This window comes from Pyxicephalus adspersus, chromosome 6 (assembly GCF_032062135.1).
Source record: "Pyxicephalus adspersus chromosome 6, UCB_Pads_2.0, whole genome shotgun sequence".
Taxonomy (NCBI): Eukaryota; Metazoa; Chordata; class Amphibia; order Anura; family Pyxicephalidae; genus Pyxicephalus; species Pyxicephalus adspersus.
Window position 1 is genome coordinate 46840516 of NC_092863.1, and position 21320 is coordinate 46861835.

At 38.6% G+C, this 21320-nt stretch overlaps 1 protein-coding gene across 1 annotated transcript in view; it reads right to left on the reverse strand.

Annotated features, from left to right (window-relative positions):
* Nucleotides 1-8632: 8632 nt before the first annotated feature.
* Nucleotides 8633-21320, reverse strand: part of PPIL2 (peptidylprolyl isomerase like 2) — a 30878-nt gene continuing 18190 nt past the window's right edge. The window contains exons 9-20 of the mRNA XM_072415647.1: nt 20485-20560; nt 19928-20088; nt 19268-19343; nt 17481-17587; nt 15236-15325; nt 15107-15140; nt 14895-15012; nt 14741-14797; nt 14590-14662; nt 12941-13003; nt 11442-11578; nt 8633-10317 (exon numbers count right to left, since the gene is read on the reverse strand). Coding sequence (XP_072271748.1) covers nt 10227-10317; nt 11442-11578; nt 12941-13003; nt 14590-14662; nt 14741-14797; nt 14895-15012; nt 15107-15140; nt 15236-15325; nt 17481-17587; nt 19268-19343; nt 19928-20088; nt 20485-20560 — 1083 coding nt within the window. The 3' untranslated portion in view covers nt 8633-10226. The remainder of the gene's footprint in view (nt 10318-11441; nt 11579-12940; nt 13004-14589; nt 14663-14740; nt 14798-14894; nt 15013-15106; nt 15141-15235; nt 15326-17480; nt 17588-19267; nt 19344-19927; nt 20089-20484; nt 20561-21320) is intronic.

The window sequence follows — 21320 nt, forward strand, 5'->3', positions numbered from 1 at the left end:
TAGAGATATTTGCCCAAGAATGACCTGCAGGAATAAACCTGTCCATCTGGTATTGCTGGGCATCCTCTGGTATATGTTACAGAAGTAAATAAAAAGCAATATCCTCCTCTGTGATATATTACATAAGTACACAAATGGCAATAGCCTCCTTTTTACTAATGAACAAGGAGGAATCAGTATCTAATTCCCCTAACCTTCTGTGCAGGACAATGAGTGACCATATCTGGTTCTCATTAATGACTATGTGTACTTTTGTGTCTGTACATCTACTATACTTCATACTTAGAATATAGATAGAAGTATTTTGCAGTGTCACAGTACCACACAGTAGGTTTTACAGCTATATAACTGAGAAGGAACAGCACAGGAGTGTTTGCAAGGATTCATTCTATCATATAGCAGTCAGGTTAAGCAGTACAGGAAGGGGAAAAAAGGGCCGATAGGGACCTCCCCAAGTGTGAGCCACAGACACTGGTTAGCTCCAGCTGCAAGGGTGGGCACTGGCCACAAAGCAACAAAGACTCACTGATAGGTACATAACAAAATGGCATACACTGTCTGACCTTATAAAAGTAAAAGGGGTACAATTATTTTTTATTGGGGTTTCTAAAACTTGACTGTCTGGTTCCAAACCTGGTGGACAACAACCTAGATTAAAAGATGACTCATAAACTTTGTGTTTCTGCAGCTCTCAGCATAATATTGTAATAGAATACATGCTATTGTCATTAAAATGACACACACCTTTACTGTACTATTGCATTATTTTTTATATGCTTGCAGTCTGCTGTGTGTCCATTTCTGATCATAAGTAATGCTATAATTAGTTATTTACAAAGACATGACACATCTTTCAAAGCATAAAAATGAAGGTGGAGTATGCACAGTTCAAGACTGGGTAGGGGGCCAGTTGGTGAACAAGTGCATGGCATATGCCAATACCATATTATAAAAAAATAGCTCAAAATGCATTAGCCATCTTTGTGTTTTGTCTATAAAAGTGCTGTATTTTGGTGGCTTTTAGAAATATCTGCTCAAAGATGGTGACTGGGACTTTAACAAACTGTGCTTGCTTTTCCTGCATATTTCTGTGAATTATAAAATGCCAACCAATAACGGACTGGCACATAGAGATGTGCGAGTGTTTTTACTGGCGTTACCCTATATAGCTCCTTGTACCCCGTCATGGTCTGTTGTTTCCAGCCTCATATTTGCTAGTGTGAAAAAGCCTAAAATGGCATGTGAACTCAGAAAGTGACTTAAGGTTCGCTTACCCTCTACTAAAAACAAAAATAGGTGTATGCTCCGAGTCCGTCATTTAGATTTCAGCTTTAGTAGTGACCTACAAACCTGTAACATGCATGTACCCAGTAATATGCATGCCAATCCTTTTCACTTTATGGTTCGGATGGTTCAGATCCTCACAAATTTCCATTTTTGCGGGTTTGCCTTAAAAGTGGAAACTCTTCTATCAACATTAAAAATATACCCTTCAGCCCACAATGTAAAAACAATCCCAAAAGACTGAACCACAAGCTCTTTATTGTATTTTCTAAGTAAGTACCGTATTTTTCGGCCTATAAGACGCTCCGGCCTATAAGACGCACCCAATTTTAAAGGAGAAAAACCTAGAAAAAAAAGATTCTGAACAAAATACTAAAAAATCACTCTGTGTCAATGTATCGCCTTCTAATCACTCTGTGTCAATGTATCCCCTTCTAATCACTCTGACACAGAGTGATCAGAAGGGGATACATTGACACAGAGTGATTAGAAGGGGATACATTGACACAATGTATCCCCTTCTGATCACCCTGTGCCAAAAAATCATACTCACCCGATACCGCGATCCCGCGATGCTGTGGGCTTCTTCTTCTCCTCGCTCTCCTCCTGGCTGCAGCGCGTGTCTCCTCCTCCTCTGAGCGAGGAGAAGCCGACACGCATACCCCAGCGATCCCATAAGCAGGCTGATCCAGCCTGCTTACCGGATCGCGAGGGCACGTGTGCCGGCTTCTCCTCGCTCAGAGGAGGAGGAGGAGACACGCGCTGCAGCCGGGAGGAGAGCCAGGAGAAGCCGGCACCCGTGCCCTCGCGATCCGGTAAGCAGGCTGGATCAGCCTGCTTATGGGATCGCTGGGGTATGCGTGTCGGCTTCTCCTCGCTCAGAGGAGGAGGAGACACGCGCTGCAGCCGGGAGGAGAGCGAGGAGAAGAAGCACGCAGCATCGCGGGATCGCGGTATCGGATGAGTATGATTTTTTTTAATTATATTTAACATGTATTCGGTGTATAAGACGCACCCACTTTTCCCCCCCAGTTTTGGGGAAGAAAAAGTGCGTCTTATACGCCGAAAAATACGGTATTTGCCAGTCAAAATAACTCGGCCACACTCGGAGCATCTCTATCAAGCAGTAAAATAACACAGACTTTTAATGAAAATAATTAAAGGTAATTTTCTAGCAACCCAAAACCATGTGAAAAAGCAGAACAGGTTTATTAATTGCTGATAACTATTCTTCATAGTAAGTGATAAATGACATGAGACAGCTCAGCAGTTTTCATTATATTCTTCATTGCTTTGGCCAGGAGTGTATGTGTCATGGCTTGTCCAGCTCCCTACCCTGCAGGGTTACTGATTAGCCGGTTATAGCACAATGGAATGCTTTACTTAGAATCATGCAGCGCAAAGAAAACCAAAATTTACTGCCAGACTACTTATATGTATAAGCCAGTGACTGTCAGACTTATTGGTACTTCCTAGACTCCATGTGAATATATCAGTCTGTAAGCACCAAAGACATTGCATATTCACAAAATAAACCAGTTTCAAATATTATCACAGCAAGATGCTTGCAGGAACATTAATTTGCCACAACCAAACACATTTATAATGCAGCAGTACAGCAAAGAAGTCAAGCAACAAAAATTACAGGTCCATCAATATTTTTTGGTGATATAGATTTATGGTCAAAATTTCTTTGCCAATATATTGTTGAATTGTACATTTCTTAATAGAATCAATCATAAAAAGTATAGGCCTGCCATTGCTGACCTACTTCTAAAATCACTTACTACCTGGTTGTGTGTTACTTAGTAACCTGTTACCTGGCTGTGTAGTACTTTTTGAGACAGTGGGCCAGATTTATTAAAGCTCTCCAAGGCTGGAGAAGATACACTTTCATCAGTGAAGCTGGGTGACACAGCAAACTTGGAATGGATTTGATCCGGGACTGAAAAAATTTGCTAACAAATATCTAAATACTTTTAGGAAATCAATTCCAGGTTTGCTGGATCACCCAGATTCAATGATAAAAGTGTATCCTCTCCAGCCTTGGAGAACTTTAATAATTCAGACGCACTGATCCAAATCAAGTGTGCAAATAAAGCTGTATCAACCAATGTTATAATTGTCACATAGAACAATTAAAATTTTTAGAAACATTAGAAATGACAGATTAATTATTTTCCCCATATGTTGCTCCATTTAAGACTGCTATCTTATGTCTAGTGTTAAAATTCAAACAACTATTATAAATTCAGTGAGGGAAAGAAGTATTTGATCCCCTGCTGATTTTGTACGTTTGCTCTCTGACAAAGAAATGACCAGTCTATATTTGTAATAGTAGGTTTATTGTAGCTGTGAGAAACAGAAGAACAACAAAAGAACCCTCAAAAACCCAGTGCTCAAAAGTCAGAGCTTGATGTACATTGTAATGAGTGAAATAAGTATTTTATCCCCCATCAACCAGCAAGATTTCAGGCTCCCAGGTGTCTTCATTGTATGCAGGTAATGAGCTGAGATCAGGTGCACCCTCTGTAAGGGAGTGCTCCTATTCCAAACTTGTTACAGTACCTGTTATAAAGACACCTGTCCACAGAAGCAATCAATCAATCAGATTCCAATCTAGCCACCATGGTCAAAACCAAAGAGCTGTCTAAGGATGTAAGGGACAAGATTGAAGACCTACACAAGGCTGGACTGGGCTACAAGACTATCACCAAGCAGCTTGGTGAGAAGGTGACAACAGTTGGTGCGATAATTTGCAAATGGAAATAACACAAAAAAACTGTCAATCTCCCTCAGTCTGGAGCTCCATGCAAGATCTCCCCTTGTGGAGTTGCAATGATCATGAGAATGGTGACGAAGCAGCCCAGAAATACACAGGGGGAACTTGTCAATGATCTCAGGGCAGCTGGACCAAAGTCACCAAAAAACAATTGGTAGCACACTGCGCCGTGAAGGCCTGAAGTCTTGCAGAGCCAGCTGCAGGCCTATCTGCAAGATCTTGCAAGATCCCCCTGCTCAAGACAGCAAATGTACAGGCCTATCTGCAGTTTGCCAACAAACATCTGAATGATCCAGAGGAGAACTGGAGAGAAGTGTTGTGAGAGATGAGACCAAAATTGAGCTCTTTGGCATTAACTCAACTCGCCATGTTTGGAGGAGGAGGAATGCTGCCTATGACCCCAAGAACACCATCCCCACTGTCAAACATGGAGGTGGACACATTATGCTTTGGGGTTTTTTTTCTGCTAAGGGGACACAAACACCTTCACCGCATGAAAGGGACAATGGACGGGGCCATGTAACGTCCCGTCAAATCTTGGGTGAGCACCTCCTTGGCATTGAAAATCGTGGAAGGGTATTCCAGCATGACAATGACCCAAAACACACAGCCAAGGCAACAAAGGAGTAGCTCAAGAAGAAGCACATGAAGGTCCTGGAGTGGCCTAGTCAGTCTCCAGACTGGGTGATAGGGGATCAAATATTTATTTCACTCATTACAATGCACATCAAGCTCTGACTTTTGAGCACTGTGTTTTTGAGGGTTTTTTTTGTTGTTATTCTGTCTCTCACACCTACAATAAACCTATTATTACAATTATAGACTGGTCATTTCTTTGTCAGTGGGCGAACATACAAAATCAGCAGGGGATCAAATACTTCTTTCCCTCACTGTGTATATATCTTCCACATACAAGCACCCCCCTCAAATCAACTCCAGGCCTTTTGTCTGCTTAATTGATAATGACATAAGGAAGGAATTGCACACACCAGCCCATGAAATAGCCTTTGTCCAATTACTTTTGAGGCTCTGAAATGAAGTGATTGTGTGATTTATTAAAGCTCTCCAAGGCTGGGGATGATACACTTTCATCAGTGAACCTGGGTGATCCAACAAACCAGGAATGGATTTCTTAAAAGTTATTTACTATCTGCCAGCAAATGTTTTGAATCCTGTACCAGATCCATTTTAGGTTTGCTGGATTTCCCAGCTTTACTGATGAAAAAGTAATGAATCAGGACCACTGAATTAAAGCTGAAAGTCTGCAGTTCAACTGCATCTGAGTTGTTTCATTTAAAATTAATTGTGGTAATGTACAGAACCTAAATTGGAAAAAAGTTGTCTCTGCCCAAATATGTATGGACCTAAATGTGTGTATAGATACCAACACACACACACACATTTAAAAAATGCAGTGTTTTTAAGGTATAGAATGTGAGCAGCTGTCTGTACAGATAACTGTCTGTGATACAACACTAGAAGGGTCTAATGGAAGATGACACCTCCGTTCTTCAGATAAAATCTGTGCTCCCTCTACTGCTTGGGTGACAAACTCAACTCTGTAACAACTATTTACTAGCAGAAAATATTAAACATACACAAAGGTGCACATCCTGTAACCTGTCGGACATCCAAAGGTGATATTATGGTCCGGAAATGTCAGTTACTGTGGGCTATGTTTGGAGACATCTGGATTTTCTAAAGGGAATGCAACTGGAGTTTGCAACACTGCTGCTGTGCATTGCTTGGTTTAAAACTACAAAGCAAAATTAGGACTATCTTATTCTAAGAGAACAATTACAAACATATTAATGACAGAATATAAAACAGCTCTACATTCTACATTAGTCATTTCAGTCCATAATAATGCTTTATGTGCTTTACCTCTTTAGGTAAGCAGTAGTTTGTTAGTTTCCAAGTCAGTGATTTCACATTTAAACTCTGTGTCCAGGACTTCACCTCAAATTCAAATTTCTAGAATCTAAATAAAGATAAATGCCACCTAATGGCTGACTGTAATTCTGTGGTGCACCGTTACTGCTCATTATTAAGATCACCTATTTACTACCTAGTTAATATTCTTCTATGCATGGGGACTTTATAGATTACAGCTCTCCCATGACACTAAAGTTTATGTAAACACTTGGTATGTGGATATCGATGTAAGATAAGGTCTTCTTAACGCTGCCGGAACAGTTGGGTGTCCATGTATTTAGAATACAGATTTATCAAACAAATTCACTGCAATTTTACTGATTGCCAATTATTAGTAAAGGTAACTCTAGGGGTATTTCTGTTGATGTTAGATTGAGTGGTTATATAAAAAAAAGATGTGAAATGCGGCGCTCTTTCTGGTAATGCACATTATTAACATTTCTGAATAGTGACACATATTAATTTAAGTCTATCACATTCTATAGAACAGTGAAAATATAACACTTAATATTAATTTAGTGGCACATATAATAAATTACTTTGCCTCTTCAAAGCCTAATGCCCCCTGCCTGAGGTATGCCATAATAACTCCTATTCATTAAACATTGTGAAAGAAAACGTAAAAAGGAAAACAGAACTCTTTCTGCAGTTTAAAATTGTTAAGAGTGTTAAAGTGGGCTTATCTGTAACCTTACAACTCCGCATAAATACTAACATGCCACAATATGGAGCGACAGTATAGTTTCAAGAATTAAATGGTACCTTTTATCATCAAACACTTGAGTTTCTGGGTGTCATTTCAAAATTGCATTTAGCTTGGTGCCATTTAAACCTCTAAGTAGCTTCAATGGGTCCCAGGGGTGTTTGTTGCCAAAACTACTGGTTATTAACAGTCAAAGCTAGGCTCTTTGCCTCCCCATTGTAGTTATATGGAGAATAAAAGGATATAATCTCTGATGGCAGTGGATATGTAACCGTTTTGGCAACGTAGGGTTTCTCAACTTCAGGAAGACGCTCCCCATTTCCAACTTGGGAGTCTCTTCCCAAAAAGCTGTCTGTCTGAACTTGTTCCTCCTCCATTATTTCAGGTTGTCCTGAAGCCTGTGTTGGATAGTATTTTGTGGTTTCACATTCTTTTTGCGTTTACCTTACTATCTAGTTGGTGTCTATTGCATGATATGAATGTGCTGCACATGTTTGCATTACTTAACCAAAGTTAACAATTGAATGTAAAAGTTTAACTGTCAGTCTGCATATTTGTATATCAGCACTTACCATTTAATCTACTTTCTAAAGGTACTGATCTTTCTGAAGAGTGTTCATGGGGCTTTAAATGATGGCCCTTGGCATACAGATGCACTTGATAAACCCACAACAGGGATGTCAGGAATATTTGATAGGACTAACCTGGGGGTAGGGGAATGCTCTGGAAGAAATTAAGCATATGCTACATGGGAGACTAGAAAAAGCAGTTCTCAGTTTTCACACCTAAGTTAAGGCTCCACAGTGGAGAGGGACAGAAATCTCAGAGGAAAGTGTCCTGCTACTCTCTAGGACAGGAAATATATATTTACCTGCATCTAGCAGAAATATTTAAAACGGCATGTTCGCTGCTTAAGGTCAGCCATAACACCTCAACACTACAACATTAGTGTAGACATGGAGAAAAAGCATCAGTAAGCAGTTCTAGTATGCCGGGTATGGTATTTGTTGGGTGCTGAAATGTTTTCTTTCTGCCCGACAGCCATTCAACCTATAAACTGTCCAAGCTCCAAGACAATTGCACGTGCCAAGGGTTATTGAGTGCACAAAATGTAGTAATGTGGATGCAAATTGCATGGCAGAGAATACATGAAAAATAGGTAAGCACAGAAGTGGCAAAGCAGAGAAGAGGGTAGAGACACAGTAGGGTACTTCTGGCTGGAAAGATCATCAGGTATGTTAAACCTATTGTGAAGTTTTATAAACAAATAAGTAATATGTTGAATAATGATTTATGGTTTTACAGCCTTTTATTCAAAGCTTTCATTCTTCTTATATATGAGAATGATTTAAAGTAGGTAACTTCCTAAAGAGAAAGTCTGACCAAAACTAACATCAAACCAGCAATCTTGATCATCTGCTGCCTTTTAATGTACCATAAGGAACCATAGAGGGAAGATCAAACTTTGGTTAAGTGAAAGTTATCTGCATATTATTAACAGCAGCAGGGGAAAAAGAAATTCCATCAGCAAAACAAAAGCTATATGAGAAAAAAAACAAGTTGTACACAATTTTTATGATAAACAGAAAGGTCAATGTGTTCTGTCCTTAGCAATGGGAATGTTATAAGTCATTAAGCCGTTCACTTGCTGTAAGTGATTCAATACCATCTATGAGTCATGTGATGACGTACAGGACAATCTGTAATGCTTACAGTAATGTTATCAAGGTAATGGTTAATCGTATAACTGGTTACTATTAGGTCATGAATCATATGGTACAAAAAAAAAAAATAAACGTGAAAGGGCTACATGATAAAGCGTGTTTATATTTGCACCAACAGATTAAGCTAAAAACAAAATATGCCGTTATCAAACATCAGCTTTAAAATCACTGAACAATTTACAAAACAAGACAATAATTCTCAAATGTTGTACACCAATATAAAAATACAATTTTTATTGATCAAGAATAACAATGTACAGATTTCTTGCACAACAGTAAGAAAACAAAGCAATATCCTTTTCACGGTGTTTCAGTAAATGGCCTAGCACAACCTGTACAAAAGACATCCTCATCATGGCAATTACTGTACCCATATGAAGATGAGTAATACATCGTGAAACACGGAAAAACAAATGGGGATATGAACAAAAATAAATTATGTTCTTACAATAGTTAAATCAGAAACAAGCATATATTACATTGTTATTTTATTCAGCTTATGTATTTAAAACGCTTTGAATGTTGAAATATTACAGTAGCACAAAAAGTGCCCACAACTGGGAAAAGCTCACATACCCGGGGTATTTACAGTATAAGGACAGCAAGTAACTAGCTCACTTGACGTGCTGCTGCGCCACCTTGGACTATAATATTGGAGAAGAGAGTTCTTCTTTTGTAATCCCCAACTAGATCACTTTGGAGCATACATACAGTTCTTGTCTTCTTTATGGCTAAAAATCCACTCAGTTCATATTCTTTAAAATTGTATACAAAAACTATCCTACTGCCAGAGATATTATTAAAAGCTCTCTAACCAGGACTGGGGCCTCTTGACAGACATTCATATTTGTGTGATATTTCCTGCAGAGGTCACAGACTATTTGTAGTCTATGCACGTACCTGATCAATCACAAATTCTTCCATATCAAGCGGATGATCCTGGTTTACAAAATTAACCTTACCCTCAGGAATAGTTTCTAGATATAACATTATTGGCAACCAAAGGGCTTTAAAGATAGCAGTGTGCGGAGTATTCAAGCATTGCCTGAATAAAAATAATATCTCCATATAACAACGATATATACCAAATGAATGTAAAAATTAGATCTCTTATAGATTTGAGACTACGAGGAATAGGCCAAAACACTGCCACTTACTGGACACAGAAGCAACATTTTCTACAGGCCATTAAGCCTTTCTGGTGATGGTCATGGATAAAAAGGGGTATCTAAGATTTTTGTATTTCAAATACTTCAGCTCCACCATTACATAATCAATGTGATTGATAGGGTGAAGGTGAGGTAATGTGTAAAGCTGCGTACACACTGCCAATTTTTGTCGTTGGAAAGGATCTTTCACGATCCTTTCCAACGACAAGGGAGTGCACGATGCATGAACGGTGCTGTACATACAGCACCGTTCATGCTCTATGGAGAGGGGAGGGGGAGAGCGACGGAGCGCCACCCTGCTGCGCGCTCTCCCCTTCCCTTTCATTACGATCGGCTGTCGTCCATCGTCCGTGGATCCGGCAGGTCGGTCGTCCGGACGATGGACGACACCGACTGTACACACGGCAGATTTTCGCCCGATAATTGGCCGATGCCGATTATCGGGCGATAAAAATCTGACGTGTGTACGTAGCTTTACTTATTTAATACCCTCTGCATTCCTACTAAAGATGTGTAAATAAAAAATTGTAGTAAATTGTAGCAAACCGGAGTTGGGACATGCCCTCAAAATTTTACAAAAAAAAAAAAGTCTATATTACAGTACAGGGTGGGTGACAAATCCCTAAAGTCTACCAAGAGCTAAAATCTCCAAACCCTCTAGTAACTTTTTCCTTTTTACTGGTAGAAGGACCACTGTCGTCATCTACAGCAGAACGTTTCCTATGGACAAAAAGCAAAGAAGAATTATAGGAAAAAGCTTGCTTAGAGACTTGACAAGAAAACACTTTAGACTTTAGGGGAGAAGCCTAAAGGAAAAAAACTGGACAATGACAAAACAGAAAGAGTGTGAAGGCATAAGATTAGGCAAATATTTACAAAGCATGAAGCAAACGGTACTCAGGGACCCGTAAAGCTAAAATAAATATCTTAAGTTTGAAGAAGAACTTGCCCCCCAAATACTTTATTACTATTCATACTAAAACACACTGATAAAAAAAGTTTAAGTTGTTCAAATGCTCCCAGACTGATAGCACAGTAAGCCTGAATTGTTCACACCAGTGCTTTGCATATTTGTATATGTGACTCATGGGTATACCTTAAAAAGCAAGCAAGATGTTTGCATTCTACACCTAGGTTGCAAGATACTGTGTCTGTACAACTGCTCAGACAGAAAACACAGAACACTAATCCTAAGGAAGCGACAACTAGTCGGGGAATATCTCAACTTATCTTTAACATGTTTATTAAATAAGAGGCAGTGCAAAGAGCAAAGAGCATTATGTGCCAGCTCCAGAAACACCATGACAACCAGTCAAATTTCAGTTTACCATCACCAAAAGGTCAAACCTGAATGAATGCCATGAAATGAATGCTATGAAGTACTGCACTTTGCACTTCTCAAATAAATACACTGAGTAGACAGGACAAAAACAAACAGGAAATTTCTAACTTCTATAATTTCAATTATAAAGACAGGAACTTTCAGGAAAGGCCTATTTACAGAGATTTCATCATTTTCATTGCTTTCAGTTTCAATGCCACTTTTAATATGTCAGTATATCATCTTCCTGCTATGGACAAATCCACCCTAAATTCCTCTGGAGTAAGCCGTCTGTCTTACACAACACTATAAGAATAGAATAGAAGTCCTATACAAACTGTGCAATGCTGCAAACTTGTCTATTAATAAAACTTTTGGTTGATATTGTATACCAAATTAAACAATCTGAAGTTTCATCTGGAAATATAATATCTTCACATAAGCTAGGTGTATGAAATTGTGTATAATAAATATTTCATTTCTGAAATATTTCATTTCGGTTTTCCACATGCCATATACTTACGCTGCTGCCATATTGATATATTTTCCAACACCAGACCGGTAGGTTTTAGGCTCCACTTTTTGCTCTTTTTTTGGCAGCACATGTTTTTCCTTTAATTCCTCTTCCTCCTTCTTAGCTTTTTCTCTTTCTAAAGCAACCTATGAAAGATGAAATATTTCACAAATTAGTCAGTGATTTGACTTAACAAGCATTTTACCAAAAAAGTTTATGGATGGGTTTACCATGCCATGTCACCAGAAAATCACTTTCTAAATAAGCTGACAAAACAAGGTAAAATCCAGAGCTGAAACACAGCCTCACTGATAGCCTTTAGTTTAACAAAAAAGACCTGACACCTTTTTCATTGTATTTGTGTTCACCCTGTCTTTTACATTGTGCTGACTCCGCACCTACATACAATAGTACATATTGTATCATGAAAGCAAACCTTGTGCTTTCCTGTTTTAGACACGCTCTGTTAGAATATACTGGGAAATAGGGACCATGCAGGGAACTGTCCGAAATCAAGGTACACAACAAAATTATTTATGTAGGTATTGTTGTAGTCATTATTGTTTAGGTATGAGAATTCTTGATTGTCACACTTACACTGTGCTGTAAATAGACAGCCCAATATTCTTTAATGAGCTGCCAACCCATTATATATATATATATATATATATATATATATATATATATATATATATAGATATGCTATGTGGTGCACCAACATGCAGGTCCATTGTGGTGTATTGTGGCACCATTCAAAATCAATGACATCACAATGCATATGTAACAGTAATGTGAAGTTAAAGCAGAACTAAACTAAAAATTAAAAAATTGCACTGGAGAAGTCCTCGATCGTTCCTGCGTCGTCCTGGAATTACCCTTCATCTCAGCCTTCTTCTGGCTATGGCATCTGATCTCGCACTGCGCAGGTGCGATATCGGGTGATGGAGCCTGCTGAGGGGAAAAAAAAAAGAGTGCCCATCTCTGTGCGCATGCGTGATATTGGCATTTCCTCTCAGTGTAGGAGAAAAGCGCAAAAGAAGCAGCCAAGAGCCTCCCGAGGTGTGGGACGTTGGTATCCCAGGAGGCTCTGCGCTCCCATTCAAAATGGCAGAGGCCTAATATATTAGAAGTAAGTATCAACTATGGTGTTGAAGCAGCGTCCTAAAAACTATTATTTGACCAGGATCCCTTCATCCTTCTAATGAAAGGCTAAGAAGTGTTAAAATAAAAACCTTTGCTTTCTCGTTAAGGATATTGGACTGAACTAAATGAAAACAACTCTGTAAGACACCTATATAAGCTGCTGCTGAGTTTTTTTAAAGTTATTTTTAGAGTATGAACTCAATTTTATTTGCATTTTATTCTGAACTATTTCTTGTTCACGTGTACAGAAAATGTAATTTATTAACACATTTAAATACAGGCAGAATTTATTATCATAAGGTATATATAAAGCAAGGAAGCCAGAAAATGAACATTATTAGGTACAAGGCAATAGAGATTCTTACCTGTGCATCAGCCTCCTCATATGGGTCTACAAAGACTGTGGCACTTTCTATCCGGATATCCTCCTGGGGAATGAACAGAATAAAAAAAAAATTACTACTGTACTACCAGTGTTTCCTAATGCAGTCAGAAACATAACCAACATAAAGCTTTTACTGCTAAAATATTTTCTTTGATCATTTTTAGTGGTAGTATTTTCCCCTTAAGACAGGCATATCCAAAGTCCGGCCCCCGGGCCAATTGCAGAGCTTGTTCAGATTTCCACTGGCCCACGGCCTCTGTCATGAAATCAATAATATGCGGCCCACCAGCACTGTTGACCACAGTATAAAATACACGCGTACAAAAAAGCTATTTTTTATTTCATTAGAATTGATCAACCGCCTTGTTATTATCATCCCGCTGCTTGTCGGGCATAATCGGCAGAACGGGAGTCCACATGTGTGCACAGGGAATCTCCTACATCATTATAGTGGGCATGTGCTGTGCAGGACCAGCACGGACCACACCCACTCTGGTTCCAAGAACGTGCTCTGCACAGAAAAACTGCACTGACACTGGACTCCGTGCACAGGGAATCCCTTGCGTCACCCTGGTGGGCATGTGCTGTGCGGGACAGGCGCAGACCATGCCCACACTAACCCTAAAGGTAATGGTTCAAAGAATGTAAGGCTGAATGGTTGGCCCCCACACATTTTCACCTCACCAAATCCGTCCCTCTTTGCAAAAAGTTTGAGCACCCCTGCCTTAAGACGTTTTATTTTCTTTCAACAGAAGCAGCAGCGTAAGTGGTAAGCTTTTGTATACAACTCAAAACAAAGCACATTTAAGAGATAACGAGATATGACCTTACAACAGTTTCCACTTTATGACTTGTGGATAAACAAACTGAAAGCTTTTTACTTTGGAAAAAATGTGACTATGAAATGGCAGTGGTAGTTTGGCAAGAAAATAATATACATATTGTAATGTAATGGTTAAAGTTTTACAAAAAAAAAAAATATATACATTTATCAGCTTTACAAATTAACCTCTTTCAATATATAAAAGTATCCCTGTCACCAACAGGGCCAGTCCTGTAAAAGAAGTCTATCTAATTCAACCTTCCAGTGACCTGTGCTCCGAAACAATGCTTTATGGTTTCCTGGATAGTGCAGGTATACTTCTGGTATGGTCAAATACCTGTTCCTTCTGCCAGTTTACATTACCTATGAGCCAGTGGTGGAATGAAAGTGCAATGTGACCAATGTGCAGTAGGAGGAGCAGGTATCTTAAACACCCAAGTGTGGAATACCTATAGCGGCCAGGAAACAATGAAGCTCTAAAAATCTTAACTATAGACACAAGGGTAAGACAGTGGACTGGGGGGGTTCTAAAGCCTTCTCTACTAGATTCAGATTCTGACTGTGCTGTGGTTTGAGAATTCCTCTTACATCCTGTCTGTTAAAACTTTGGCATAAAAGCACAGCAATTTTGAAATGTTTCTGTGGTTTCCAGTGATGAAACTTATACCTTACATTAAAAAAAACACCCAGGTATCTCTTTATTGCAGTGCAATATTCTTGTTATCCTGTATTCTTACTGAATATTTAAAACTCAAAAACTAAAAGTAAAAGCACAAACCGAGAAATAAATACACACAAATTTTTACCTTTGGTCTGTCGGTCTTGGGATTACTCTCCACATTTTCCATTGCAGTCAATGTGTCAAACCCTCCAACGACTCTGCAGGTAAATAAAAGAAAAAGTGAATATGGAGCTATAAAACAGATAAGTGAATCAAACTGAAATCTATTTACTTACCGACCAAAAACTGTGTGTTTATTGTCTAGGTAAGTGCAGGAACGGAAGGTAATGAAACTGAAAAACAAAAGTAAAATATATTAAGACCTGATCTAATACCTTTGAAGAAAATGAAAATAAAATTACATCACTGACATTTATTTTAATCACTTACAACTGAGATTTGTTGGTGTTTGGCCCACTATTTGCCATACTGAGAACTCCCCTGCCTGTGTGAGATAGGTTTGGCTTAATCTCATCTTTAAATGGCTTTCCCCAATATGATTCTCCGCCTGAGAAGACACCACAGTTAAATCGCAGGGTAGGATGCAGAAAAAGTAAATGACAAGCACAAAGTGACATATCAATGCAAAAGGCTTATCTTACCTGTTCCTGTGCCAGTGGGGTCTCCTCCTTGTATCTATAAAAAATTCAGGACATTTAAACAAACAAAAATAAAAAAACAATGTCTTGCAATATATTACTGGAAGGCTCAAGCAGTATTGTGGTACTTACCACAAAATTTCGAATAGACCGGTGGAAGATTGTTCCATCATAGTAATTCTTTTTGCACAGCTTAATAAAATTCTCACAAGTCTTTGGTGTCTGAAAAAAGAAAATAATCTGTTAAAGTTAGGGGATACACAGGCACTATTCCACCATTGTATGTAGTACAAGCAGTAATCAGACTTCAACTTTTACCTTTGTAACACTGGTTAAGAATGCAAGCTATCCCCAGAGGCCAACTTTATTACTAGAACAACTTTTTGTTTTTAAATGTAAGTAAAGGTTTGTGTGCTCACAATAATTTGGAACTATGGAAGTGTATATGCATTTTCAGTTATTACTGAAATTTTTACTTGCAAAATAATGGATCCTTCAGATATTTAAAAGTGCCAATATAGATGGGATGGTCTTGTGTACAAAGGCAGAAGTCTATCAGCCATTTATTTGCTGTTCCATAGGGTCTGTTACACACTCCCCTGGCTACAATGATATGCTTAGTAAGAACTGCAATACTTTGAGAACCATATTTTGTTGCAATATGCTTCACCATTCTACAGTGCTTTTTGTTTAAATTATGCTGTCTCCATATTTTATTTGCAGAAACAACATAATGCTTTGCCTCAGTACACATCCTTTAGTTCGCTGTAGACAGTTGTAGACTGACCTCCACTGCACAGCTAGAAATGTGAACCTATTTCAGAGAAGGACAATGCATATGTATAAAGCCTGTTTAGACTTAACAAGAAAAATTGGGCACTAGATACTATTCACAAAGTTACTATTGCTAGTGTCTTGCTTTACAGTATCATGTTGCTCAGGAGGAGATGGAGTTTAGTGTATGTCTGAAATTCAGAAAGCAAGTGTGACTACAGAGAATGACAGACAAGAATGCATTTTCCCAGGAAATTTACTAGACTGCCAGAACTCACCACTAGTTTTCAACCTCAGAAAAAAATTATAATTATGGATGATGCTCAAAAACTATGTTTTCCAACTTGTGGGGCCACTTAGTGCAATGCTACGTTTAAGGCATTTAAATGTTTGCTTATATTTTTGGGTACCACTACTTTGAGATAAAAAAAAAAATAAAAAAATAAAAGAGCAAACTGTCTGAAACTTATCGCTATTTTACCCAATGTTGATGCCAAAAGAAAGCCAGTTTTAGGTTCCTCTGCCACAACTTAAAGCACAACTCGTTGGTGTTGTCATTATGCCAGAACCCACTCACTCTCCCATCGCAGGTCTGAGCCTGAAATGGAACAGCCCTGAGCCTGCGATTTGTACGGGAGACGTAGTCCACGGCTCTAGCCGGTGCGCCCCCCCAGCGGGGTCCTTCTCCTGTCCTCGCTGGGGGGCACACTGGCCAGAGCCACGGACCACCGGTTGGTGACCACTGGTTTAGAGCAGAAACAAAATCCACCAATAACCTTAGTTATTTGACAAAAAAGAAACATTGCACCCCCTCAGTATCCCAATATTCCACATAATTGGGTAATCAGATGCCCAAGGGAAGGCTGCTAAATCAAGGGTTGCCATTGTCCAAGATACCAGGATTCCAAAACATTTGGCTACACAACATTCTGTATGAGCACCTTAAAACTGGCATGAGACCAGAAGAAATGTTTAAAGTTTTGCTTTAAATTGCCTTGTAAAATTATTTTTAGCTTTTTTATTACAAGGAAATACAAATATTTAAAAGAGTTGGCATAACCATTCATAGATGAACAGATCTGAAGTCTCAGCTGATATTCCGTCATTTTTCAGGTCACATAAAATGGGTCAGGACTTCTTTAAATATTTAACACTTTATATTTCTCCCTCGACCACCTCTCCTTCAGTTAACAGCTAAAAAGACCTACCCGAATCTCTGTTACCACAGTAACAAAAAGGGAAAAAATTATCTGGCAGCTGATAAGGTGTTGCTATGGCAGCTACCCGGTCTCTTATTTAAGCTGAAGGTAAAAAAAAACATTTCCAGTTATTTTACAGTAAACGCTTGATCATTCCTTCTAATGTTTTTGTTTTTAATTATACTGCACTCTTATCCGTGTTTCAGCAATCAGAACATCAGTCACAAAAGTGTACAATATGTAAAAATGCAGCATACTGATACTTATCTCAGGCTAGACGTACCCATCCGCCCACATAATGAATCATACCTGGAGATTAACAATCATCATGCACATATCTGTGTGTGTTGCCTCACTCAATTACACTTGTCTAACTACTTTATTTATGATTATAAATCACTCACCTTGTCACAGTAAAGCTCCAGGTTGAGGTCTCCTTTGTTAGTATGCAGGCGAACATAGCCCTTCTTCTTCACATACTGGTAACGTACGGTGTCCTCAGCAATGGCCGCTGCATCATAAAAGGGGCAGAGGGTTAAAAAAAACAAAAAACTTCTGGAGTCCCTAAACCAAGAATTGTGTGCTGCATGGACAATGTTACAGTGATTAACCGAGCTCTTAAAAAGAAGTCTTTTTAACTAAATTCTTCACCAAACTGGACAAAAAGAAAAAAAAATAAGGTCAGGTAAGATGTAAGGGCAGGTTACAGACCTGCCTCAGGATTAAATGACCCTGCGTGGCTCCTGGCGGCTGGCACCTTGCCACGCCGTCACTCACATTACAGTGTTGGTTTTAAAAGTGCCAACATCTGCAGATTTGACAGCTGGCAGAAGTGAGCAGTACTGGTATTCATTTTCTATGGGGTCACAGTGGGGGGGGGGGGGGGGGGGGGCTACTTGTAGAGTTTCCAGCAAAGCAAAACTGGCATGTGTAACCGCACTGCAATCTCATGGCCAATGTGAACCCAGGGAAGCCAAATTTCATAGATACAGAGTGGCATTTCATGTGTTCCTGCAATTTCCAAAAAAAAGCCATCAAATCCATGCAGTCAACAAAAGACCTGCTTTAATAAAGTGTATTTTGTATAAATGGACCGCATTGCCATCTTTCACATAAGCTAGTGTTATACTCAAAATATGGTAAGGTCCATTCAAAACATAAAATTAATTGTGGGTAGAACTCTGCAAGCGAGACATACATGGTAATTAGGAAGGGGGAAAGGAAAAAAGGATAATGCTAGGCTGGGAGATTCTCTAATGAAATATGAAGGAGACCTAAAAAAAAGTAAAACTAAGATAATGCTTCTAGAAGACTAAATCTTCTATCCTTAATAGAAAGTCTATTGTGCATATAGGGGATTCTAAGAACTAAATTTAAACACTACACTGGGTCAGAAGGACATCAAATGTAATATTCATAGTTAAGAGTTCTTATATGTGCATAATGCCATTTACAGTTTCTATTCACAATTTGGAGGGAGGGAGTAGCCTTACAGAAAGCAGGTAATAATCGCTGTGCTATGGCAACAAAGTGTCTATAAAACAGCTTTTTTGAGCCGATATTGATCCAGAGAAAATGGACAGGAGGACAGTTTCAGGAAAGGGTAATAAAGATCATTACATATGGAAAAGAAAGTATGCAGATATGCTGAATAGAAGGATATTCCCACAAGATATTTAGGTAATTCCCTTATTAGCTACTCCTATTTACAACAAAATGGATAGTCACTCCAGTATGACCACCTGGTAATCTTCTTATTATTCCTTTATGGTTCTAAACAGATAGTGCTAGTATCATGATATCAGCATAGCCAGCAGTATGTGTAAAGGGATTCTACAGAATGCCAATGTCAATACGGGCACAAGAAATGACACACCTGCATACAGTAATGATGCATGCTAGTATGCATTGGCAACAATTTTTACTTTTCTGCCACTGCCTACACCATAACATTTTCCAGTCCAATCTCACAATGTAAGACAATGATGTGCCAGCCAGCACTTTAAGAATGCAGGCAGAATTTATGAAGTTGATGCGAGTCATGCATGTCCCCTGCAATGTGAAGGGCAAATAGTGCCGTTAGGAACTAATCTGCCACCATACACACAAACATCTGCAGAACTTGGCTTACAGTACACAGGGATACAAATAGTGGATAATAAAAAAGGAAAAAATACAGAGGGGATCTTACCAGCCTCATGGGTAGTTTCAGGAGTCATGGCTGTAGAGGTAAAAGATGCACTGACAGCTCCTGTAGAATAATGTGCCTGAAATAAAGAATATACAAATCTGGTTTAACAGAGCTACCATGCTATTAGAAACCTCTATCATTAAAGGAGATAATGTGATTTCCCTATTCCATATGTAGCCCTTGGATCAGCTATGCTTAATGAAGTTTAGCTTACCTGTGGCAGCACAGGACTAGTGTGAGACACAGAGTCAAAGGGTACACATGCAGCATGACCAAAGTGCCACAAAAAAAGCTAGAGGTGTTCAGAAGCATATTTTTCTAACATCTAGGCTATAATGTTTATTATAGGGCCACAATATTAGGAACTCACCACCTACAAATTCAAAAAAAATGATTTTTTTGCCTCCAGCTGTTCGTATCTATAAATGCCAGCATAGCTTAAGAAAAAGAAAAATCCTATTTCTGAACCATAGGAATGCATGCAGTAACTACTTGGTCTGTGTTTAAGAGGCCTGTAGGTGTTGCCTATAAACACCAATAATTGATGTAAGACAGCAACAGCTTGAAATGGTTCCAGTTAGAATATTATGCAGCATGACACTTGTTGTATTAAAAATATAAATGAAAAACCTAGAATGTTTATTACTAAACAGTACTCACTGAATTTAGTTTATCAGTTGCCTTTTTTGCAGGGCCTTTCATAGTGGCAGCCAGAATTTCATCTCCCTTGAACTCCTTGTACAGCTCACTCAGCGTCTCCCGGGTTTCCATGTTGGCATTTTTCAGGTGGTATTGTGGATCTTGGCGTGCTTTCTCCTCATCTAATTTATAGATCATAACATTAGAGAACAAGACTCAACAATACTTCACATTTTACCTTTGGGTGTACAATAAACGTTTATGTTCACAACAAACTCCAACAACCAAAATATTTATACTGTTTTATCAAAAATGCATGTAGTTTAGGTTTTACATATGACAATCAACCTGTCACAAACCCTGACGAGGAATATTTACCTAGATGGATTATAATTACTTAAAGAAAACACAATAGGAACAGTGACTTCTTTGTTCACATCTTTAGATTTACAGCTGTATTAGGGGGAGAATTTGTTGTACTTTTATGTGATGTAAAGCCCAACTCACTATGTAAATAAAGATTTATCACAAAACACTAAGATAACTAGTCCATTCATAAGAGAAATAACTACACTTACCTGGGTCTATGACCTTTAGGTTGTTCTTGACATGGTAGAAATTTGAGACATTGAATTTGTCCAGATGTGTGGGATCCTAGGAGAAAGAATAAACAGATGCTGAATATGTATGCCATTTACCATTTCCTAATCAATAAACTGATCTTTAATGCAAAGAATAAAATAGGAAGAATCTATTGTTCACATTTCTGTCTGACCAACACCTGAAATATACTTACACATACATTTTATGTTAAACATCAACTGTCAATTTCTTCAAACACATTTGGCCAAAGTATTAAATGCCACAGAACTGGGGTGAAATAAAAAGGAAATAGTTGCAATGTCTTCAATAGTTCTTGGACAAAAAACTAACACAAATTCATGTTACATAGTAGGTCAGGTTGAAAAAAAAAACATTCCATCAAGTTCAACCACTAGGGAAATAAACATAACCCAGATATAAAACCCTATGGACATTGTTGGTCCAGAGGAAGGCAAAAAACCCTGGTACAATTTGCTTCAACAGGGGAAAAAAATCCTTCCTGATTCCATGAGGCAACTGGATGTTCCCTGGATCAACAGTCTCTGTTATCTTTACTTTAAAGCCTTATTACCCAGTTAAATTCTGTTCTTCTAGAAAAGCATCCAGCTTTTTTTTAAAGCAATCTATAGTAGTTGCTGAATCTACTTCCTGAGGGAGCCGATTCCACATTTTCACAGACCTTACAGTGAAGAATCCCTTCCTTATCCAGAGCTTAAACTTCTTTTCCTCCAGATGCAAAGAGTGCCCCTTTGTTTTTTGTAATGATCTCAAAGTGAGACTGTACACACGGCAGATTTTCGCCCGATAATTG